Source organism: Zingiber officinale, chromosome 10B, assembly GCF_018446385.1.
Source record: "Zingiber officinale cultivar Zhangliang chromosome 10B, Zo_v1.1, whole genome shotgun sequence".
NCBI classification, from domain to species: Eukaryota; Viridiplantae; Streptophyta; class Magnoliopsida; order Zingiberales; family Zingiberaceae; genus Zingiber; species Zingiber officinale.
Window position 1 is genome coordinate 7,608,983 of NC_056005.1, and position 24,637 is coordinate 7,633,619.

The 24,637-nt window shown below is 38.4% G+C and overlaps 3 protein-coding genes, 1 long non-coding RNA gene and 1 pseudogene across 11 annotated transcripts; 4 read left to right on the forward strand and 1 right to left on the reverse strand.

Moving 5' to 3' along the window:
* Positions 1–1,753: 1,753 nt before the first annotated feature.
* On the reverse strand, positions 1,754–4,690 carry LOC122029880 (zinc finger CCCH domain-containing protein 9-like). The gene is made up of 3 exons (XM_042589021.1): positions 4,668–4,690; positions 3,453–4,224; positions 1,754–2,575 (listed from the first exon to the last, which is right to left on the reverse strand). The coding sequence occupies exons 2-3, from the start codon at positions 4,206–4,208 to the stop codon at positions 2,210–2,212; spliced, it is 1,122 nt and encodes a 373-aa protein (XP_042444955.1). The 5' UTR covers positions 4,209–4,224; positions 4,668–4,690; the 3' UTR covers positions 1,754–2,209.
* Positions 4,691–5,898: 1,208 nt separating this feature from the next.
* LOC122030260 lies at positions 5,899–6,762 on the forward strand (annotated as a pseudogene).
* On the forward strand, positions 6,763–16,427 carry LOC122030261. The gene is made up of 3 exons (XR_006125372.1): positions 6,763–6,806; positions 10,980–11,077; positions 16,101–16,427. It is a non-coding gene; the product is annotated as an uncharacterized LOC122030261 (long non-coding RNA).
* Positions 16,428–17,365: 938 nt separating this feature from the next.
* Positions 17,366–18,713, forward strand: LOC122030208 (clavaminate synthase-like protein At3g21360). Of its 2 annotated transcripts, none has more exons than XM_042589383.1 (4): positions 17,366–17,756; positions 17,835–17,986; positions 18,067–18,168; positions 18,248–18,713. In XM_042589383.1, the coding sequence occupies exons 1-4, from the start codon at positions 17,379–17,381 to the stop codon at positions 18,591–18,593; spliced, it is 978 nt and encodes a 325-aa protein (XP_042445317.1). In that variant the 5' UTR covers positions 17,366–17,378; the 3' UTR covers positions 18,594–18,713. The 2 variants fall into 2 exon arrangements, with proteins under 2 accessions (XP_042445317.1, XP_042445318.1); XM_042589384.1 differs by having other exon boundaries at positions 18,088–18,168.
* Positions 18,714–19,328: 615 nt separating this feature from the next.
* LOC122029368 (nuclear matrix constituent protein 1-like) lies at positions 19,329–24,475 on the forward strand. Of its 7 annotated transcripts, none has more exons than XM_042588330.1 (7): positions 19,329–19,861; positions 20,962–21,171; positions 22,416–22,690; positions 22,780–23,050; positions 23,127–23,210; positions 23,327–23,442; positions 23,554–24,475. In XM_042588330.1, the coding sequence occupies exons 1-6, from the start codon at positions 19,529–19,531 to the stop codon at positions 23,330–23,332; spliced, it is 1,179 nt and encodes a 392-aa protein (XP_042444264.1). In that variant the 5' UTR covers positions 19,329–19,528; the 3' UTR covers positions 23,333–23,442; positions 23,554–24,475. The 7 variants fall into 7 exon arrangements, with proteins under 7 accessions (XP_042444264.1, XP_042444266.1, XP_042444262.1 ...); XM_042588332.1 differs by having other exon boundaries at positions 24,298–24,475; XM_042588328.1 differs by having other exon boundaries at positions 23,327–23,425.
* Positions 24,476–24,637: the final 162 nt, after the last annotated feature.

The window sequence follows — 24,637 nt, forward strand, 5'->3', positions numbered from 1 at the left end:
ATCGACAGTAAATGCTACAAATAGGGGTGATTGCAAATCGGGTTAGTTCGATTATTGGGGTAAAAAACTATCCGACCCTACTAGATCAGATAATACAATATCAGAACCCTACATCCGACCCTATATCCGACGGTTTTTTTTTTCGGTTCAGTTTGTGTTGGTATGAGCGGGTTGGTCAGTTTGACAGATTGACTGCTCAACCCTAGTGCAATGATTAGACCCTTTAAGTGGTTAATCAGACATCTAAGGATCGAATCTCAGCTACGATGTACTGTAAGAATTTTTTGCTAGTGGAATGATAACTCTAAGAACGTTGACCACTTAGATAAGGCTTCACGAGCGCTTCCCGATTTATCTTTTAGGATTATTGGTTCGTAGAGTTAGAAACTTGAATTAAAAAAAAAAAATTCTATTTTTAAGATCAAATATTTATTTTGTTAAAATCCCTCCTACTAATTGGAATAAAGGAACTAATAGATTGGCTCCACCTAAAATTGAAACGGAGTGAGATTAAGGTTTTTTAATTGACATTAGGTCCTTGGATTAATCCTAGGGTGCATAGTCCGATCCCACAGAAATTTCTATTGGCAACTAAGATAAATCAGAAAATATTCATGACGAATGATCCATTAGATCAGTGTTCTCAAGTCAACTGTCCATTAAAAAATATTCATCCATTAATTTACTGAAGCTGAGACTCGAGAAGTTGCCCTACCCGACACCATTGCCCGGGACTTAAATGGATTGGGATTCTGAACTATATAGTCATAGAATTGACTCAATCATCAGTTTATAAGATCAAACCAAAATCAAGTTATACGCATTCTCGTGTGGATGATCATTTGAGCAGCAACTAAATAGATAATTAATAATATATACCATATTCACTTCTTCGCAAGCTTCTGTGTCGAACCTAAAAAAAGCAAAGGATTAATTGTAATTTTCGTGTGTCAGTATTGTGAATCCATGTATTAAGTGTCTAAATTAATGCTGTTGATTGTAATTTTCTTTTCAGGGAAATTGTTTTTTTTTTTTAACGGAGTACTTGAATTCATTAAGTCGCACATAGTTTATGACTCAAACAAGGCAACAAGATTCGATCAGCTCAAACAATGCATGTGCCTCTGGGACATGAGCCTGCCTGGCGTACGTGCGTTCCAAAAGATCATGTAAAATTTGGATGAAAGAGCTTGTTCAGTAAAAGATAAAATTCGTCATACTGATGGTCCCTCAACTGTCCTATATCATTAGGAGGAAGTAAATCAAAATTAACCATCACATGGAAGCATATTGGATGAAAGAGCTAGTGAACTTAACTAACCTCCTTCAGGTTCAGCTCCTGGACGCACTTCAGTTTAAGAATCGAGCTCATTTTGGCCAATATATCACTTTGGCGACTGTACTGCATTCTTTACCCATGTCACAGTCTAATTGGAGCTACCGATATTTGATTCCAAGTGGTTCAAATTCTGATATCATCTCGGATCCTTTCGTACATTGGGTAATTATTTGGCATTTGAAGGGCAAGGTCTTTTTGATCTTGATAAACAAATTGACTCCACAGCTTTTGAACAGTAAGCAGACTGACACAGCCAAAAAAGCCGGATAGTGGGGAGGATGCAGGTGAAAGGCAGGGGGCTTCACACATATCATTAAAAAAAAATCATGGAAGTAGAAGAGGGAGTTACAAAACAAATACATTGCGTGAAAGGGAATCAACATGTTTCGATCTTTACTCTAGGTTGGTGGAGAAGTTTGAGTAGTTGCAAAAAAGGGAATTATTGAAAGAAAACAACAAGAAAAATAGCAGCTAATGTTGCAATGATGTGATGTCTCTACGTCTCTTCCAGAATGAACATAAGCACCATCAAATCTCATCGACCATTGCTTTACGAGGAAGAATGTATATCTCATGATTATAACTACATATGTTTACCTGATCAAGAACATGTACTGAACAAATCCTATATACAAACAATTAATTTTGTTCTCTGATTATACTCCCATGGCCGGTCACCTGACCAATTAATTTTGTTCAAATCATTGTACTATTACTCTGTATTGCTATAACTTTTTCTAGGAAAAGAAGCTACGAGTTCCAGTTTGTGTTCGTTTTTTTATTTATTGCCATTAATTAGGTTCGGATTTATGCTACTATGCACGTAGAAAGGGAAATTTGAGGAAGATATAATGCTGAATAGATCTTGTTCTAATTCGGGCGGCGGAGGACGCGGTGGTGATCAGCAGGCGAGAGGGAATGGCGGAAATGGCAGCGATGGCCATAGGGGCAGGCATCGCCGAAGAGGACCATGCGGCAGAGTTCCGTTTTGTATCGGGGGTGGCGGAGGACGGGGCGGAGCTCGGCGATGCCATGGGCGAACTGGCAGTGTCCGCCATATGGGCACAACCCACTCTCCTCCCACTTGTTGCAGAGCTCGGTCTTGAACATACCCTGGTGGTAGACCTCTAACTCCAGTGATCCACTGCTACCGCTTCCCTCTCCACCTTCTTGGTTCTCTCCTCCCTTCTCAGCTTTCTTCTTGTTGTTCCCTTCATCGACGTACATGCTCTGCTGCTGCTTTGTCATTGAGCCAAAAATAGTGAATTAGGGAATGGGCCAGGTAGAAAACAAGTAGAGTAATGAGTACGTAGAGACAAGTTAAGGAAAATATGCAGGATTGTGACAGCAATAAGGAGATACCGTATTGGATTATAATCATCTAATTTATATGAAATAATAATAGCAATGATAGATAGTATTAGTTCGGGGTTTGGAAGTCTCATTCTATCATTCAATTAAGATACGTAAAAAATATATGATTAGACTATTTGGGAGTCTCATTCTTATAAAATACGTAAAAAATTAAGACTATTAATTAATATCTAAACTTTAATCAAAGTTGTTTTTAATAAAATTATAACTCTAGTACTCTATTGCATAACCCAGATACCATTCTACAAGCTTCGAGGTTTAAATTGTTTTAAACAATTATTAGATAAGTTCGGACAAAAACACAAAAAAAAATGCTAAAGAAAGTAAATAAAACTTATATACATCAAGTTATGGACCTACGAGATACCATATAGAGAAATAAAAACACAAAAAATAAATACAGTGCAATATTCTCAAAATATTCCTTAAGCAATACTATATACATATATGGTTATTTAAGATAAAAAAAAAAACACAAATGGTATGATGGATGATCCTATATTAACCGTCTGATGATTATGATCACATAACATGAATAGGTTCAAATGCAGTAAACATTCAAGTTACTCCTAGAACTAAGGTTTGTCAAATCATTACCAAGCCACCGAAAATAGAATTGTAATATTTTTAACGACAATACCATGACATAGTAAATAAAGCTAGCTATATATAGTGGGCAAAAAATAAAAATGCTAAATTCCAGAAGTAAAGGGCGTAGGGAATAATTAATCATACTCACCGAAGGAACCATCGAGGTATTAGAGGTTCTAAACCGGCAGTTGCGGTTCGAAGACGAACTAGAACCTCCGGCCTGATTCAGCCTCAGGTAACCGCTCGACCGGATCGAGATGCTTTTGGGCAGCGAGACCTGCTTCTCCGCCACCGGTGGCCGCGCAAACCAGTTTTGGCCGCCGCCCCCTACGCTAGCTTGGAAGGCGAGCACACTCGTGGGGCTCTCTCCGGGGATTGGCTGTTCGGCCAATCCGAAGCGACGAAACTCTTCAGCGAGTGCTGCATCGGCAGACGCTGAAGCGCGACCGCCAGAGTGCTTTCCTACGAAGAGGCCAAGCCGCCTGGCGAGCTCTTCGTTAGCAGCCCGGAGGGAGGCGTTCTCTTGTAGAAGAGATTTCACCTCATTGGTGGCGTCGCGGAGGTGGGAAAAACAGATGTCATAGCGCTCGATCATCTGCTGGTACTGGAGAGCGAGGCGGGAGAGGTAGAAGCGGTCCTCGTTTCCAGAAGCGGATTCCTCTGGATTGTCAAAAGAGATCTGGGAAGGGAAGATGGACACGGAGCCAGAGGCAGGGAGCAGAGGGTCCAAATGGGAATTGGTATCCTCAAGGCTTGAGAGCATAGAATACGGGCAAGAGAGATTTCCATCACCCTTGAGGTATGAAGGTGGAAGGGATTGACGATCTGAAAAAGAGAATGGCGCAGATGCGCTTGAAGAGCCGAGACAGTCGCCATTGGTTGAGGAAGCAAGCTCGTGCTGCATCAATCTGTGTCGAACACTGTCTCCACAAAGGAGACGAACCCCAAAAAAAATCAAGAAAATTAACACACAAGAAAACAAAAACACAAGAGCCTAATCCAATAAGGTCGGACCAGCGCCAGAGATCAAAAGTTCCGATAAACAGCGATCATAAGGTCTGTAAGGTCCATCCAATACGCAGGAAACGGAAAAACAGAGGAAAAATATCTAGAATAACAAATGCATCTTAAAAACTAACCAGAAAGCTGTGACGATCTGATCGATCAATCTTTCAAAGAAAACTCGGCAGATTCAACAAAAACACACTAAACCATCGATCGTCAAAACAAATTACTAAGCTGGGAAGAAAAAGAAGTAGATCTGAAAAAGAAGATGGAAAAAAAAAACAAAATAGAGAGAAAGATTACATCACCAAAGCTCGATTGCAGACGGAGCATAAGCTGTAAGCAGAAGGTCACTCACCTTCGCCGAGAGTAGGGTGTACCGATGAGGCGGTTCAAGAAATGTATATAGGAGGGTAGCGGACTGGCTATTTATAGATCGAGAGGGATGGCGACTTGGCGAGCGAGTGTGGATGATGTGGCCAGTGCGGACACGGAGGAGACCAAGGCCACCCGAACCGGAATCCAAACGGAACTTGACCTCCGTCTCTCCCCGCACCGAAATGGCAAAACCGTCATCCAACGCTTCGTAACGGAGTCAAATTATATTCTTCCATTCTACCTCCATTTATTGCAATATCTCGAATACGCCCTTTCGCAAGAAATCACCAATCAATTAATTTATGTAACAATTTCCTTCACGTTTTAATGACTCAATTTTTATCGCAGGACTAATAATTTGTACGCCCAATAATTGGCACATCCGACCAGCTTTCTAAATAACAGTGTCACCAACTCATCCCTCTGCCAGCCTAGTTCGGAATAACAAGGCCACTGCTACAGGAATCGGTCTCACACAAATCACAACGATCGAAATGCATGCTCATGAGCATTAGCCATGGAAGGGTTTGTTAAAAGTGGGGGGTAGTATGATTATGTGTCCTAGCTAGTTCCCTTAGCGTGGAAGAGTACGTTACAAACTAACAAAAAAAAGAAGCTTGCTGAGAGTGTTACATATGCATTGGCATTTCGCGAAGGAATAGGAGCCCCATTATGTTTGCTTCTTCTTTAAATCTTTAACTAACTTTGGGCCCACACCACACAGTTCCTTCAGACCGAGACTAGCCGTCGATTAAGTATAGTCACTAACCGAGCTCGATCGGAATTAATTAAAAGCTGTGACGCATAAGCGACCGTTTGGTGTGGGTGTGGGTGTGTGTGTTGATTTCGATTTACAATTCGTTTGGCAATCCACTTCATTTCTGTTAATATATCTTTCGCATTCGACTTGATGGGAAATGGAAATATACGTGATTTTCTACAGAAAGTGTTCGAAAATGGCACCGGTCGATGGAGTAGGTCTGGTACCAAATCATTTGCTCGATTCATTTCGTAATTGACAAGGAGAATAATATTTCATTTGAGTGGTGTCTTATTGCATCCTCTTATTTATTTCTTGGTACTTTATCTAACTTTAATAATAAAAGACGTAATTTTAAGAGTAATAATACACTGATTCAAGCAGATTGATTTCATCTTTGGCCAAGTCTGATCTCGTAACTAACAGACGGTCCATGATTTCCACGAGAGCCGTAACAAACTAGCGACTTCGTTTCTCTCGCTCGCCACTTTCTTTGCGCAGGCGCATAAGCCAAACCATGTCGAATTCTTCCTCTTCTTTCCCCAACATTCCGCGGCCATGTTTCCTTTCCCTCCTCCTCTTCGCCCTCCTCACCTGCGGTGCTCTCGGGAGAGGCCGCCACGTCATCACGTGCCTTTCGCCTTCCGATACCCTCGTGCCCTCGCGTGGGACCCCACTGCGAGACACTTCCTCGTCGGGTCCCGCCTTTCTCCGGTTGTCGTCTCCTCCGTCTCCGACGCTGGCGTCATCGAAACCCTCGTTTCGGACCCCTTCTCCCTGTTCAGTCGTCGGTTGCCGCACTCGCCGTAGACCATCGCCGCTGCATCCTCCTCGTCGCCCTAACCAATCCCGCCGCTCTCTCTGCCTACGACCTTCTCTCCCGCGAGGCTATTCAGGATAGACGACGAGGGCAGAGTGGCGAAGGAAGTGCGCGCTTGCTTCTGCGGCAGAGGGAATCGCATTGCGGGCGGACGGAGGGGCGGTGGTGGCTCGCGGAGGTGCTGGAGCACTGTGGTTGCGGAGCAGGGACGCGTGGTCCGAAGCGGGGTTGGAGGACGAGGCCGCGGTGGAGGAAGGGTGGCGAGCGACGGCAGTGGCGGTGCGGGAGGGGCGGCGTGCGTACGTGCTGGTGACACCGGCGGACGAGGGTCTAGAAGAACAGGGGAGTAGGATAGAGGAGGTGGAGTGGAGTAAGGAAAGAGAAGATGAGACGGTGTGGTTGTTTGTGCTGATTGGGCTGGGGTTTGCCATTTTCCTCTACTGGAGGTATCAGATGAGGCAGCTGGTCACCAACATGAACAAGAAGATAGCATGACAAAAAGCAAATCAGACAATTGCGTCAAATTGATCATCTATCAGGTATTTTACTCTTTACTTTCTCAATTCTATTGATACCTTTAATTAGGCTATGCATCAAGATCAACAATTCGTTATTCTTCTGTTGGGATGCAAATTATAGATTGCCGTTTCCCAAAATTGATAGATGCCGTGTTATAATTTTAGGATAACATGAATGTTCTGTTGGCTCCATGCTTGTTTCTAATGTTGAATTGGATATTGTAGGCCTTGGATCTCTGCTAAATATGATACTTTGAAACCTTAATCTTAATATATTCTTTCTCTACAGTTTTACACAAGCATCAAATTAATTGGCATTCTTTGATAACTTTCGTATAATTGTATGGTTCTGACAATTATAGTTAAAATAGCAATATATATTTTTTTGTATCCTTGCAATTCATTCTTGGAGCACTGTAACAATCATAGCCAGTCCCAATTGTCTCTGTCATGCTCATCTGCTTCACAATTACCACCTCTATTTAACTTTAGTTTTAGTGGCACTAGTGCTGATGGTGCTTACATCTCTTCAATTTCCTGGGAGCAATTCTATCAAAATTGTTAACCCATCATTATTTTGTGACCAAACACAGAAATAATATTTCCACCAAATTTCATCACGAATGGAATTCCCTTCAACCAAACATGTACAAATTTCTCACTGACTTTGAACTGTTTTGACATCTGAAATACTTAAGAGCGCCAAACCAATAGGCCAAATGAATTATTACTTGTACACCCTTCCGGTAAAATGGCAATCATGGAAAATTCATAAGATTTGATGTGAATCTGCAACTCAAACTTCATTATTTGTTTGCTTTGATCCACTTGGACATGAACACTTGAAGACCATGTTAAAAATCAAATTGAGAAGTTTCTTCAACAAATGGTCAGCTTCCTCTCGAGCCACTCACCGTTGGAACAACACTCAGTGTCTTGTGTACCTTCCAGTTCCATACAATGATCACCACTTTTGCCTTGTTACACATCTACGAGATTTTTTTTTAATCAACTATTAAAGCTAAAACATGACACTTGTTTAACCTAGTGTGTCATTAGATCATTTTAGCTGTTAGTGGGGATTTCAGGATTAGATAAAGATAATTAACGATGAAAAATTATCTATATCTATGACTATGAAATTTAACTTATATGATAAATGTTTAGGATTATACTTTAGAATCTAAGCAATAGGGAGATGCACTGATTCTACTATCATGTACAATGCTTAACGCCATTCTGTTTTGCTAAAACACATGATGAATCAGAGGTTTGCTTAACATCTAATATTCACTTAATTTTAAACTATAAATATTGAAAAGACAAGCAATAGAATAGATCAAAATAAAAAACATAAATAAACCAAAATCGGATCAAAATATATATTAAGATACATAATAAAAATAACCTTAGGATGCCTTTAAATATCAAAATTTCCCTTTTAGAGTGATTTCAGAATTACTTCATGAGCTAAAAAAACTTCTTGAAAGTTGTTGAGACATATTCCATGTGAAAATAAAAAATAATATTAAAGACTAAATGAAGGATATCAGTAACTTAAAGATGGCTTTGAACCTCAAAATTTGTCCATCAGAATAAAAATCAGCTTGATGAGTTCAAAAATCAGCTTCAATTCAAAGTCGGTACATATCCTTTCTTAGCTGTAAATGATCTTGGCAACGAGTGAGTGTTCCATTGAGTGATAGTTTTTCAGTAGTAGTTTTGCTTGATCCAACCTCACTTTCATCCTTGAGATAATTGTGTTATTGAAGTAGTACTCAGTATTTTGCAAAATAGTAGCATTTAGGTTGAGGTCGACAAGCAAGAGTTCATCAAATCATCCAACCAGCTGCCTCACAAGAGTAGGGTGTTGTTAGTATTGTTAACTTTGAAGATCCTAACTTTCCTAAGGTGGATGAACCTCAGGGAGGCTCGGTCTGATCAATTTTGTTAATATTTGCTTGCTTGGTGGTCCAACCCAACTTTGATCTCCAGGATCAGTCTGCCATTGAAGTAGTCAAAACTCTGCTAAATAACTTGCATTTTTATTTTTATTGAGGTTGATAAGCATGCGATGGACCATCAGTGCTACTGAGGCTCACCAGTATTGTTGTCACCCGAAGAGCCGATCCACTAGAACTTATTAATTAATACTTTTTTAAGGCTAGACTCATGTTTTTAATTAAGGAAAAAATGAGTGTGTGTATTGGTATTTTGCCTTAAAAAATGGTGTGAGACAGAATCGCGGCGAACTTCCTCCCCAAGCATCTTGGAGAAATAAAAACCTTCGTTGGCCTAAAAATTGAACCAAACAAAAGGGAGCGGAGCCGAAGGTGAAGCGAAACCAGGGAAGCAATGTTGTTGAAATCTGTGGTTGAGTGTGAGGTGGCGGCGAACCACGACGTCCTCTGCTTCTAGTTGCACACCATCAAGGGTGACATCGTTGGAACCTACCCACTTCAATCCCTTCAGGAGTCCGTAAGCCACCTTTCCGTAGCCCTTCTTTTGAATTTGATTTATTCCTTAATTTTCATGTCCTGCACTGATCATGCATCAACCCTAATCCTCATCTTGATTTTGTTGCTGTTCCTGCCGTCCGGCTTTTGATTCTGATTTTTACCAGGCAAGTAGATTTTGGGAGGATACAAAGCGGTACGGTTTGGACCTCACCTATGAATCGTCTCTCAATTTGAGGAGAGATCTCGACACTCAAATTCTCTCTAGGGCAGTCGTTGCTTTTTATTGCCTAAAAATCAGTTATTGCCATACATTCTGTCTTTAGCAAAATCAGATACTTTTTCTGCTGTAATTTGTTCCATTCCTAAATATTATGTGCACAATTTACTTACTATATTACCTCTTTAAATATTGTGTGCGCTAAATCTTGAAGAATAATAAAGTTTGCCATCATTTTCTTATCACCAGTAACTCATTTGCACGCTCAAGGATGCTGGTAAAATCTTAGAGTTAATGATCAATATTGGCTTTAAATTCTTGCATTGAAACATGCAAACTTGTCTAACAGAGTGGAGAATGGGGTAAACCTTATGTTCTAGGTTTTGCGTAGACTTGAACTACTTTTATCATCTTTTCAACAGAAGAAAAATAAAATAGAAAATAATTTTGATGAGATGGAAGGATGAAGACCATACACCATCCTGAATAAATGCAGAGGGTATTTGGATTATGAAATGTTTATGGCTTATAAATATGTTTTCTTTGTGTGAGTGAAAAGGGCTTGTATTTCTGCCTGAACTAAAAGCCTCGCACTGTAAAGTGTGTGAATTGGCCCTTTAAGATTCCCTAAGTTCATGGATTCAGTTTCTCCTAGTTTGCTGAGAGTCATTAGTTTGTTTGACATGAAAATTTGTCTTGTCGTTGCAACTTAGTTAAGCTTGTTTTTAATGATCTCAATATTTCTTATTTCTTTTGAGCAGTGCCAATGATTTTAAATATCAAAAACTTTAATAAAATAAAAAAAATTAGCAATTTAGCAGGAAAAAAGCCATATTCATTTCATGTAGTTCTAATACAAGAAAGGGTTTTGTTGCTAATGCTTGACCTCAGATTTACTAGACCATTCACTTGATGCACTTTCTAGATTTGGCGCTAAATACATCTTGGTTCTGCATGATAATTTTTTCAGATATAATGGGCATCCCTAAACATGTTAATTGTATTAGTTAGCTTTTTTGGTTATACCCGAAGTTCCTAACAGAAAAGTAGAAGCAGAAGACAAAATGTTATGAATGTTTAGTTTTCTCCAAGCATAGTATTGTAATATGGATATCTGCAATTATGAATCAAGTTGAGCTAAATTAGCAAATAGTGGAAGCAGAAAGACAAGTTAGACTTGGTTGTTGTTGTTGTTGTAGAGTTCTGGTTCCATATTCACTGAGAATATTCAGCTGGATTATGGGGTCAATACTAACCAAACAACACATTCAATATGAATAGAGTCAATAACTGACGGCTTAGTTGTATACACTGGAACAGAAGTCAACATCTGGTGGGTATCCAGTTGTATATACTTTTGGAATAGAGTCAATGCCCGATGGGAGACACTTGTAGATACGTTGGAGTCTCACCATGCACTGATACTAATAATGTACACACAATTTTGCTTTTTAATATATAACAACCAAATTTCTGTGTGTTCCAAGTTCCAACTGGTTTGCATCATCATTATTGCAGATTCCAAAGGCCTCCTGGAGCTTTGCCATCATCTATGCTAGGATATGAGGCTCTCACTGGTGGTTTAGATGATTTTGCTTTTGAAGATTTTCTCAATTGTATGCATTTTTCTCTCTCCACAAGTTCTATACTGTTAAATCATTTTCAATGTCTAATTTTAACAGTTTTCTAGTGTTTCTACTATGTTCTTATGACATTAACAATGGTTGTTCAATGTAGTCTCCAATAGGATGTTTCTGTTCTGTTGTACTGATTCTAGTAGGGATTGAAATTGAGCAGGTTATGGGTAAAGTTAGGGCTGTAAACGAGTCGAGCTCGAGCCAACCTTGGCTCGAGCTCAGCTCGACTTGATTTAAGTTAGCTCGGCTCGAGCTCGAGCTCGAGCTCGATCAATCTTATAAATTTAAGCTCGAGCTTGGCTCGATCATTTAATCCTAGGCTCGAGCTCGACTTGAAAAGCTCGAATTAAATTCAAGCTTTCGAGCTCGAGCTCGAGCCAGAGTCATAACCTAAGCCAATTTTACTGTAATTTTTTTATATTGTAAATCAAACAATAACAACTTTAAATAAATAATGCTCATCACAAATTCATCAATTATTCATCTCTGAGATAAAAGAAAACTACTTGAACATCACAAATTCACAACACAAAAATCTCAGATTCTTAGTCTCAGATAATAAAAAAACATAAATCAAAAACACAATTATCTCATAAAACACTATTCTTGTTGCCAAAATATCAAACTTCATCTCAAATTCCCAACAAAATTAACCAAATCCAAAAACATGATATTCCAAATTCAAATCACCCAAACTGCTCAAAACACTAAATTTCTGCAACAATCAATATCTTCATCTCCATCTCAAATTCTCAATCATACCACCTATACTGCAATCTGCATTCAATAATATGAAGTGATATTAAGCTTAACTGTAATAGCACAATCTGCATTCAATAATATGAAGTGATATTAAGCTTAACTGTAGTAGCACAATAATTACACTGGAAACACATGTTAAACAAAGAACTGAAATCTTACTTACTTTAAAAGGTAGATAATGGAAGAAAAATTTCTTGATAAGTTTTAGCTTTCTGAAAAAGTAAAAATTAGATAAATAAGCGATTAAATACATTAGTATGTAACTTAGAAAGCTAATAATGAAATTTAACTTACTTTAGTCTTCTTTTTCAGTCCATGTATATGTCGAAGCCAATCACCCCCACACAGTAGAGTTTGCACTGTGTCTAGAGAGAGAGATAAATGATAAGAATCAATAATTCTTGTCCCTGCACTAAATGTTGCTGCTGAAGCCACTGAACTCACTGGAATAGCTAAAATATCAGCTGCTATCTTTGACAATATTAGATACTACATTCTATTCATCCTCCACCATTCTAAACACGAAAAATTTTTAAGAATCTCATTCTTCTTTAGATGACTCTGTTCAAGATAATCGACTAATTCAGATCTCTTAGTCTCCGAAATTTCAACTTTTGCACAATAATCATCAAAATCATCCCAATTATACACATAACTTTGTTGACTTCTTCTAGCACTTGAAGAACCAAAACTCTCAAACTCAAATAAATGAGGTGCTCCTTTATTAGTTTCTTCAACAACATACTCATAAAGAGAATTAATTATCTCCTTAACTTTTGAGATATGCTTAGAGGCATCCAATTCAGTATAAAGCTTAGGAAAGCAAAATTCAACCGCAAGCATTTTTTTGGTTGGATCTAACACAGCAACTGTAGCCATCAATAAATTATAGTCGCCCCAATACTTGTCAAATTTTTCTTTCATTTTGCTAGCTAGTTGCTTAAGAAACAAATCTTCATGTTGTGCATAAATATCCAATGCTGACTTTATTTTTTGAACTTCTTGAAGAAATAAATTTGAAGTAGGATACTTACTTCCTGAAATAATGTGTGTGGCTATCCAAAAAGCCTCCAACAGTGAGCAAATCTTTTGAGCTTTATTCCATTCTCCTTCTTGAGGGCAGCAACCATAAAAGGGATCACGTTCTTTGAACATCTTAAAAGCTTCTTTAAACTTGAGTACACAACTTAACATCTCAAAAGTCGAGTTCCACCTAGTTTTGCAATCACGAATGAATTTTTTATCCTTCAACTGTAATTGTTGCACACACATTTGCAAATTGCACACGTCTTGCCTCTGAACGATTTACATATTCTACACTTCCCTTATATTACCGATAATATCTTCAATCTCCCTCAATCCATCTTGAACGCAGAAGTTCAAGATATGTGCACAACAACAAACATGAAATAAATTTCCTTCACATGCCAATGTTCTTGACCTTTGAATGTTATCTTTCATATATCAAATAGCCAAATCATTATTTGAAGCATTATCAACTGTAATAGTCAAAATCTTGTTTTCAATGCCCCACTCTTTCATACACTTGAAAATGACATTGGAAATTTGAAGACTTCCCCTTGGTGATGGAATGTTAATGAAACTTAAAACTCTTTTGTAAATTCCAACAAGAATCAATCCATTGCCCAATGACAACCATGTATTCAATCTTTTGAGTCTTTGACTTCCAACAATCTGTTGTCAAACTTATTTTATCAACGCACTCAAGACTTTTCTTCAACTTCTTTTTCTCAATCTTATAAATTTTCATACAATCTGATCGACATGTCGTCCTGCTAATTTTTTGCCATTCCAGCATTCCACGCCTCATCATTAAATTGAGTCCCTCTTCATCAAGAATGGCAAATGGGTATTTATGTATCATGATCCAATGAGCAGCTGCCTCCCTCATTTGTTCCATGTCAAATTTCCAGAATGCAAAGTAAGAATGGATGGTGAAACTGAATTAGTGGGCAAAAAACTCAACTTTGTTTGTTGTTCAGCTGCTCGCAAATTAATTTTTCTCTTCACACAATTTAATCTATGTCTCAAAAGACTTGATGTGGCCCCTGATTTACCCAATGTAAAAAGAGATTGACAATGTTTACATTTTGCTTTCTTTGATCCATCCACTGTGTCAAAATCATTCCAAACTTCTGAAATTTTTTTCCTTTTCTTTGTTTGGAACCCCTCTTCCTCTTTTTCTTCAGCATTTTCTTGTGTTTCTTGACCAGCTGTGTCAATTTCCTTGTTGATCTCAAGATTAACCTCATTACTTTCAGCTATGACACTATTTATGGTAAGTGGAATAGATGACTCTTCTACCGACATAACTGATCAAGAGATAAAAAATTGCCAAATAAATTATAAAAAACTCAAACAATAATAAGAAGAGAAAAGATAATCTACAAACAAAGGTGTGATTCACGTCAATATGTTTTTGTAATTTATAATGCATAGAGTTTGTCTGAATTTAAAAAAAAAATAAAAATAACAACCAATTAAGCTTTAAGGAGAACAAATTGCATTTCTGGAATATCGTTATCATATGGAAATAATTGAAGTTTAGAAAATAATACAATAACATCTTTTCAGTTTCTTTTATTCTTTAGATTTATAATCTTTAGAGTGTAAAAATAGCTTGAAAAGATAAATAATTTTCTAACCATTTTGTATCGTCATCATGGGTGAAATTCGTTATGTTAATGTGTTAATAAATACTAGTAATAGTTCTTAGCTTCCAATAGGAGAATTAAACTGTGCTTAATTTGAAAACCTTGCATCTGTTCTTCAACCCTATTTTTTAAATTTGGGGGTTCGGTGGTGGAGTTTAGACTGTGGATCTTTTGAATGACCAAGTTTGTGCATTTATGGCATCAAGAAACAGGAAGAAACAAGAAACGCATAGAACATAGTGTTTTCCGAAAACTCACCAAAAAATAAACGCATGCAAGAGGTTTGTTCCCGACTGAGGGTGCGGCTGAGACGCTGAGTAGGCACGGCGGCGACTCCTAAGTATGCGCGGCGGCGACTGCTGAGTAGGAACAATGGTGACTGCTGAGTAGGTGGCGATGGTCGAGAAGGCGGCGACGAAGGGTGAGGGTTGAGAGGCTCGAGCGTTGAGAGTTGAAATTAGGGTTGAGTCGCTAAAATCTGATATTTAGGAACTTAGGAATTAGAATTTAAGAATTGGATTTAGATTTTAAAAATAAACTATTAAAATTTACAGTTTTACCCGTACTTATCATTAATTACGTAATGACACTAAACTTATTAATAGTTACATGAATAAATAAAAATCATATATTATACATATAGCTTGGCTCGAAAAAGCTCGACAAGCCATCGAGCCAGTATTATAGCAGCTCGAACTCAGCTTGAATACTAAACGAGCCAGCTCAAGCTTGGTCAAAATCAAGCTTGAGCCAAACTTTGACCGAGCGGCTCATGAGCGGCTTGACTCGTTTGCAGCCCTAGGTAAAGTTTTCTTCCCTTCCCACCCCCTATTACTAGTTATACTTTTGCAGCACATTGTTGCCCTATCTAAGTTGTCGATTAATATTGAAGGGCCGATGTGGTTCCCTATTGAAAAAGGTTGTCCAATTTGCACCAGTCTGGCACACCTCCCATGGACTAAACCCTAATTAGGCCATCGATGCATCTGACAAGAAATCTTCCTAGGATGGATACTAAAGCTCCAATGAGCGTCTAAGCCAATCTGGTCTACTTCAAAATTCACTCTGGCCATCTTTAGCATAGTTTCATTCTTGTCCTTCATTGTCTAAACAGTCCATAACCAAGTTTGATTAAAACAGGTTTGTAACAAGTAGCTACATATAGCTTATGGCTTCTAGACTCCATTAGTATACACTTTGGCCTACCACATCCTGACCTCACTTTGACGCAAGGCGCAAGGCATCTAGTCCACCTTTGCTGACAAAGGACAACATAAGGAATGAATGACCCACCCCTTAGCCAAAGCATCCGGTACAGGTCAAATATATGGTGGTGTTAGTTCATATCAAGTTTGATTGCTTGACTTAATTTGAATCTAAGTTTGAAGGATCATATATTCTTTTGGCTTTTGTTCAGCACTTGTATTATTTCTATTAAATGTTAGGGATAATCACATGAAGGTGTGGAAATGCTGCTTTACCATGAAATCATTCTCATTCTCTTCACTACCACGTTTTCCCCATGTTTCATGGTCTAAAGTTTGATCTATTGATCTTTTTTGCAGTGCCACAAGATTCAGAAACTTTAGACCACTCGACATGCACCACGGAATGGAAGTTCACAGATGGAAGTTCGCATTGGCATATCGAAAGGACCTGTCGTCCGAGTGTCATCTAATTTAATGTCTCAGCATGCTCTGTTATGCGCATTCGCAATGTTTGTTTTGTGGATCATTTCAAATTTCAACTTCATACTGTGAACTATTTTTTCCTCCTCTATTAATGAATGATAAAAACGTCCAATATACTCAGCGATCAATTTGAACATGAAACACTGGTGCAGAAAGAGCTAAGACGCTGGAATACCATTTGTATTTTCTCCATATTTCTTAATTTTTGCTTGTCCTAAAATGGCATACTTAGTCTTGAATTTCCTTGAGTTGCCTTGAGAAACTAGGTACACTTCTAAAGTTGCTTTAGGTGTTTGATCTATTGGTATCAATTTATTATAGAACTTAATGTTGTGCTTGGTTCGGTAAGGTGGAATGAAATAGGTATGGTTCATTTTCTCCATTTGGTTCCAACTTTTGGATTCCATCTTATTTCATGCATTCTATAATTTAAAAGGTGGAATATTTTCTATCACTTCCACTTACCACATATCATTTTAAATTTAGAATGCAAATAAATAAAATAAGTGAACTGGATGTGCGGTCGAATTAACAAACAACAGATAATAAATATAAATACACAAGAAATGATAATTTTTTGATGGATTAATATACCTTAATCGTAGATTGTTGCTTCTTTCCTGTCTTTTCTGATGGATCAATCGTAACAAATGTCTCCAAATCCGTCCAAGTAACTAGGAGTTAAACACTATGATTCTTATCCAAATTCAGCTTATATTATGGACACGTACCCATCGATACTTGTAATCAGAATCGTCGTTCTACGCCAACTGGAACAAAAACACTTGACCTTCAAATATAATATATGCAACTAATTGCATTGCTAAAAGATGTGTCGTGTCAAACAAGGTTAGTCAAATCCAATGCGCATTGATCCAACTTATCTATTTGATTAATTCTTAATTTTCTATTTTTATTTCCAAAGCTATTGAATAAGTGAAAGGATAATAATAAAATCCAAAGCACGAGACAAATGGTATCTCTCAAGTGCTCCGTCAATGGCTAACGGCTAACGCATTTTTGTCCTCGTCGAAGGTTATCGTTTAGGCAATTAATTAGATGTTAATCCCGTATATAAATAGTGCTGCCCAGATTCACCAACTAATTATTAACCGCTGCCAGGTAATTTAGTTAGTTAATCAAGCTTCAGAGATGGCGGCGCCCGCGAGCGAGGTGAGCGCATTCGAGGTGGGGGCGTGCAAGGGGCAGAAGGTGGTGGACGGGGAGGCAATACCGCTTGTGCTGCGGCCTTCGTCGGGGCCGGGCAAGAGCAGCGCGGAGGCGCTGGTGGCGGCGCTGGCGGCGAACAGGGCATGGTTCGAGGAGCAGCTGGTGCGCCACAGCGCGGTGCTCCTCCGGGGCTTCGACGTCGCCGACGCCGTCGAGTTCAACGACATCGTCGAGGCCTTCGGGTGGGAGGACATCCGCTACGTGGGCCCGGCGCCCCGGACCCACATCCACAAGCGCGTCTGGACCGCCAACGAAGGCCCTCTCTCCGAGTTCATCTACTACCACCACGAGATGGTCCTGGTAACTAACCGATCGATTACCTTGAAATTAAACGAAGCAGCATTAATTGGTCGAGTTATTTTTTGATTCTATAATCAGATAAAGGAGTTTCCGGGGAAGGTGATCCTGTTCTGCGAGGTGCCGCCGCCGGAGGGCGGCGAGACGCCGTTCGTGCCGAGCTTTAAAGTGACAGAGAAAATGATAGAAGAGTTCCCGGAGCACGTCAAGGAGATGGAGGAGAAGGGACTCAGGTTAAATATCCAATCTATGCAACAAAAAAAAATTTTAATTTTGTTAATTTTGTTCTAATGACAAAATTAAAAATTAATAGGTACACCTTCACCGCTCCGAGCAACAACGACACCAAGTCCATGCGCGGCCGAGGCTGGGAAGACGCCTTCGGAACATCTGATCCCGTCGAAGCACAGAGAAGGTGTTTGTTTGTTTTTTTTTTTTTTTTGAATAAATTCGTATTGAATCATCATGCATCATGACGGTCGTCGAATTTGTAGGGCGAAGGCGTTGGGGATGGATATGGAGTGGCTGGCGGACGGCGGGGTCAAGACGATCCTGGGGCCGCGGCCCCTGACGCGGGTGTTCCCGGGGCGGAAGGAGCGGCGGATGTGGTTCAATACGGTGGTGGGGATGCACGGGAAGGACATCAGCTCGGCGGAGCTGGCGGACGGGTCGGAGATCCCGGCGCACGTGGTGCGGCGATGCGGCGAGATCATCGAGGAGGAGAGCATCCAGTTCAAGTGGGAGAAGGGCGACGTCCTGTTCTTGGACAATCTGGCGACACTGCATGGCCGCCGGCCGTCCTTGCCGCCGAGGAAGGTCCTCGTCGCCACCTGCAAATGAAGGAATTACCAGTAATGATAAATATATCCAATAAAAGTTAGATGCGGCATCGATGTACATCCTCTGTTACCAGATGGTGATGATGACGTAAGATTTGTATCTTTAATTAAATTAAATGAATGGACATCATTAGCATAATTAAGGAAGCAGAGAATTAGACAGCTGCGTTAAGTAGGATTCATATGAAAATAAAAGATCGTTCGAGGTGCTATATGAAAATTCAATATAGTAGGAATGACAATAGAGCGAGGTGGAGATAAATTTGCCATCTCCAGTTCTTTCTCTGTCTTCATCTTTACTTTTTCAGATTAAGAGAATCTCTGAATTTGAACTATCAAATCAAATCTTTATCTTCGTTTTCATTTCTAAATTAATTTTATATTATTATTATTATTTTCAAAACGGATTCAGAGATAGAGATAATATTTTTATACCGGTCCCAAACCTATCTCATTTCTAAAAAAAATCTCTAAACTCATCTATATTTCTGAATAAATTAAGGATTTCTATCCTCATTTAAGATTTTCTCAATAAATTAGGGATCTTTATCCTCATTTAAGATTTTCTCTAGGGACCTTGAACGTTGGAAAACAATTATCATCTACTCAGGAGTCAGGACGGGAAGGGCGGCTTCACGTAAAAGTTCCATCAAATAAATAAATTAAACATACAGGGTTGTCTTTGCAAAATCTTACAGTTAAGTCCGTTGCCGTTTGCTTTTGTCGTGTTAGGGTCGACCAGGCATCCCTGCCCTTTCTTCTTCAGTCTGAGAGAGAGAGAGAGAGAGAGAGAGAGATTTCGGGCTCCCCAAACGCATTTAGGGTTCTTCAGCGGCCGAAACTGTTTCGATTCCTCCCTCTTCGTGTGGAAGTCTCTGTCTCCTTCGCGATTCATGTAGGTCTTCGGATTGTGAGTTGATTCCGTTTCGCGGAGTTATGGAGGAGGGGAACCGAGATGCTTGCGAGGGGAAAAAGGGTTGTTTTCTATCTGAGAGTCTGGTCAGGAAGAATGGGTTTGCGCCAGTGAGATCTGGTAATTTTAGTGGCGTGGTCCCTGGCGAGGGGAAGGGAATCGAGATGGTGGTCGGGAATTTGGTCCGGAAGTCAACTGTGCTCTCTTTATGGAGGGAGGATGAGGACCTTCGTGAAAGGCAGAGCGAGGCGGAGGTGAGAAGGCAGTTCAGTGAGGTGGGATTTCATGATGAGACCGTGCTGCAGAAGAGGGACAGGGAGGCACTCGCTCAAAGGATATCAGAGCTTGAGAAAGAGGTTCGTAGGCTCCATATTTTGTTCTTTTTATTCTCAAGATGGGTTTCATCGCATTTCTTCTTAACTATTGCGTTAATATATGGTTTCCATGATTTCATGGAAGGATCTACGGCAACGCAAATTTCCTTTATCATATTGGGTGTGATGTACCATAGGTTCGAAAAGGGTACATGAAGATCTGGTGCAAAATGCTATTAGAAGAAACACTTTACAATGAGATAAAAAGTGAATGATATCCTAAATAGGATAGAAGCCAATTTTCCTCGAACTCGAAATTATACAATGAATTTTAAAAAGATGTTTATCTGGAACTACAGAATCATATCCATGTAGAAGGTTGAGTTTTTACTTGTATGTATCGATCTCCTGATCCAAAGAGTGATCCATTTCAAATTATGTTTAATATATTCGTGAACTTCCCCCCACAGTTAGCACCAAGTAGATTTCAAATATAAAGGTTCTAAAAACATATGCAAGTGACAATGATCAGGGAAATACATAGTGCATATGCATTATGCAGGCACTATGCATTATTGTCGAAATATTATTTAATACTTAGCTTTATATTATTGATACAATTAAATATTCGTTAAACACTTAAATGCTTTAAGGAAAAAAAATCAAGAGTAATTTATAATTATCACCTAACCTTTCTGATCTAACTTGAACTTCCAACTTTCATGAACAAATTAGTTATGAAAAAGTGAAATTCACAATTAGTTAGTTGGTCTTATGCTTTATAAATATGATAAAGTTGACTAAGAATCGAGTCTGCTGCCATGCAGAATCCAGTGGAAATAATAAATTCAATTTATCAAAATTGTTATTGGCGATCATTCTTGCTTGTTGGATTTTGTCCTTGGGCTGTTTCAGCATTTATGTTTCTTATCGGAGCCACTCTGCTACACTTGCTGAAGTCAACTCCTGAGCAAAGTACATCAACTTGTTTTGTTTCATCTTTGTTTAATGCCATCTATCCTTTGACTTATGTGCCACTTAAGATATGTTGTAGTTAGTTAGCTTGATATTTTATTTGTTTTGAACTGTTTTACTAGGTAATGATGTAGTTTATTTTAATTTGACTGGGTTATTTTGTTCAGCTTTATCAGTACCAGCATCATATGGGTCTTCTTTTAATTGAGAAAAATGAATTAGCAGCTAAAGCTGAAAATCTTACCAAACAACTGTTTGAGGCACAGCAATTCCAAAAGAATATGCAAGCAGAGCATATGGCTGTTATTTCTGAGTTTGAAAAGAAAGAAGGTAATATGCAGAGAGCCATGGACTTTCAGCGGCTGTCTATTGCTAATGTAAGAAATTACTGGATTTATCAATTATATTTTATCTGCTTATTGTTTACAATTGCAAAAGAAGTTATGAGAAGTAATTATCTGTAACTTTATATTTTTTTTCTTAGTTCTCTGAAACAGTGGCATGAATCTAAGTTTTACTTTTTAAAAAAAATTCACTTATTATTGGCTTTTGTGTGCTGGTTTATTTGTGCTAGATTTTCCTGTTTTCTGGCACTTCCTGGTGCACATGTTATTGAAAACAACAATTATTAGAATGTACATCGATATCCTTTAGAAGAGACACAATGTAATCTTAACATTCTGAGAGAGACAGTCGTTGATAATATTTTGAACAATTTTAGGAGAAAGATTGCATATAATGTAACTATTTTGGATTTAAATGTAAGGACATGAAGAGGAAAAACAAAGGATTGAGTTTGCAAATAATTGGAATGAAAAAATGGAAACTTTGAATAATTAATTTGATGGAATTGATGAAATATGTAATCTGAAGTTGACTGTTTTCCTCACTAATTACGAAAATATGTAAGGGTTGGCAAATGTGTAGAAGTTTGAAATTTCATTGAAAAATATGTATATGCACAATGTAGGTTATATACAAGTATGTGCAGTCATAGAATGATACAAATAGGAAGGCAGATATCTCAGTTCATTTGAGTGATTGGATTCATTGTGTGATCTTGAATGATGTAGCAAAGACCAGTGATGGATAAATCCAGATGATATGATCATTTCTCAATCATTGTTGGATTTACAATGATAACTGTCGAGTCTATGTGCTCATAGGAGTGAGCTCACTATTCGTATGTAAGATGATCTGTATGTTAGTAGGTTCTTTTGACAGATAAGCAAAGGAAAAGCTTAATATCTAAACTAGAGTCCTATTTCAATTTTTTGTTTATTTTTATTATTTCAGGCTGTGTTTATCCATCATTATGTGTTTGCATGTATCTATCCATCATTATATGTTTGCATGTATGTATGTGCACTGGTTATAGAGAAAAAAAATGATTGGTACTACTTCAATTGGCTTAATGATATATTGATAATGTGTATTTTCTACATGATGTTCATAATAAAGATAGGGTATCAATGTACAATTGTGGCCTTTTGTGTAAAGAAGGCATTCTCATTGCCTCTTGTTTTTCTACCTTATCATATTTCTTTCTGATTGAATGTTCTAATATTCCTTTTATTCATCTTTCCATTCTTCTATTTGTATATTTTTCTGAAAATTTCAGCTCGAGAAGGCTTTGAATGAGATGCATGTAGAAACTGCCGAGATTAAATTGGAATATCAGAAGAAGATGTCTGAAGCACATGCTCTTGAGGCCATTGTTGAGGACAAATACTTTCAACTTAAAGGAAAGATGGACTTTCTTGATGCCAAACTTGCAGAAGTTAGTCAGAGAAGCTCAGAGTTGGATAGAAGATCAGAGGATGTGGACACTCGTCAGCTCAAACTTTCTATCGAATCTTCATCCTTCATGATAGAGTATGCATTTCCTGTCCAGAGGTTTAAGACCTAATTATTGCATGGAAAAACATTAGTATTTATTTTCATAATTCAATGGCCGTGCATGTAACTGTGAATTTACCATCTAGAAAAGAAGGGATTGAGAAGGAACTTGCTCACCAGAGACAGGTTTTGCGAGCTTTGGAACAGGAGGTGCAGGGCAACCAGGAGAGTCTTGCCAAGCGGAGTAACTTGTTGGATGAGAGACAGATGGAAGCAAATGAACGAGATAATACTTGTAGAAAGAAAGAAAAAGAACTTGATGAGGCATGGAAAGCCTTGGAGAATTCAAATGTTTCACTAAAATCCAAAGAGGAGGATATGTGCATGAGGCTTAGAGATTTTGATGCTAAAGCACAGGTCTTCCCTTCTGATATGTTGAATACATTATCTTCTTTTTTCCATCTTTATTGGTTGATCTGATTAAAAATTGCAGGAAGCACTTGTCAAGCAGCAGTTTCTACAGAATAAAGAGAAGGAATTACTTGAGATTGAAGAACACTTAACTAACCGAGAAAGAGTAAGTGCCTATTCCAGAATTTCAGATTTTCTTGGCTTGTCCTTCAAATCTGTTACATTGATATTTCTTGGAAATTTGTGCAACATTGAGATTCAACTTTGGATATTTTGATGAAGGTTTGAAGTACTGAGCCTTTGACTGTTTGTTGGATCGGTCCAAATTTATGGAACAGTTTATTGACACATCCAAGTATCAGCGAAAAAATAGGACAAACTGTACGTGATGTTCTGATGTACCTGCTGAAACCTTAAATGTTGTCATTGTTTCTTTTTTATGTTGAAATGTGCCCTGAGGGAAATATTATTGACTTAACCATTGCCTATTGCATCTCTACTCTTTCCAGATAATACATTGAAACTGGCAAACTCCCTTGGCCCCCTTGGGGGGATTGGAACAACACATAGTTGCATTGTAGTCTTCTTCCCTCCTTGGCCAGCCAGTCAGCTTCTGTATTTGTCTCCCTTCTTATGTACATAAATTTTACTTCCCAGTACTTCACCATTCAAGACTGAATTTCTTTATGACCTTCTAATTGTAATGACAAACAGTCACCTTGATTGTGAATCTCAAGATCAAGAAAGCAACCACCATGATGTAAAATATTCCATTACGTTGATAGTCATACGATATTGTGATCTTTTACATGCTTCAGGTTTGCCATCAAATTGACATATAATAATCACCACTACATCAACATCATCAACCAGCCTTGTTAAACCCAGCTGTTTGGAATTATCTATGTTGATCTTTTCTCTCCACTCAAATATACATGACAGAATAAGGGTTTTGTTAACCATTGAAGTCAGATGTAAAATATTTTGATGTCTGATTTATGATATCTATTATACTGGTTCTGAGTTCTGACTGATTGGTAGCATGTCTTCAAATGAACTTCAGTTGAGTTTGAGCAAATCAATGTTCATGAATATTAGATCTATGACTAAACAGAGTGGAGCCAAAGCCCTTTTGCAATAAACTTAGGAAAGTTAATCCTGTACAATTATTTTCATGAGTTATTCCTGGGGTAGTTGGGCTTCTGTTTGTTGAATTATAATCCAAACTCCATTGGATTCACCTGCTTTTGTAGAGTCCATCATATCCAGCTTCTGTGCCCTTTCCAAATTACCTTTGAAGGTGAAGATTCAAAAAATCATTGATTGCCATAGTTGTGTTTTACAAGACAAACTAGAGGAGTTTGAGTTGGAGGCAGACAAAAAGAGAAAAAGGAAAATAGATGAGGTGGCACATAAAGATATTGCACTTGAGCATAAAGAGAGGGAGATTTTAAAGAAAGAGCAATTTCTGGAAAGCAAAATGCAAAATATGATGCATAGAGAGGAGGAAAATCAAACAAAGATTAATGCACTGAAAGAAGCTATTGAAAATAAAAAGGAAGAGTTGATACAGGATCAGATCAAAGCTGAGAA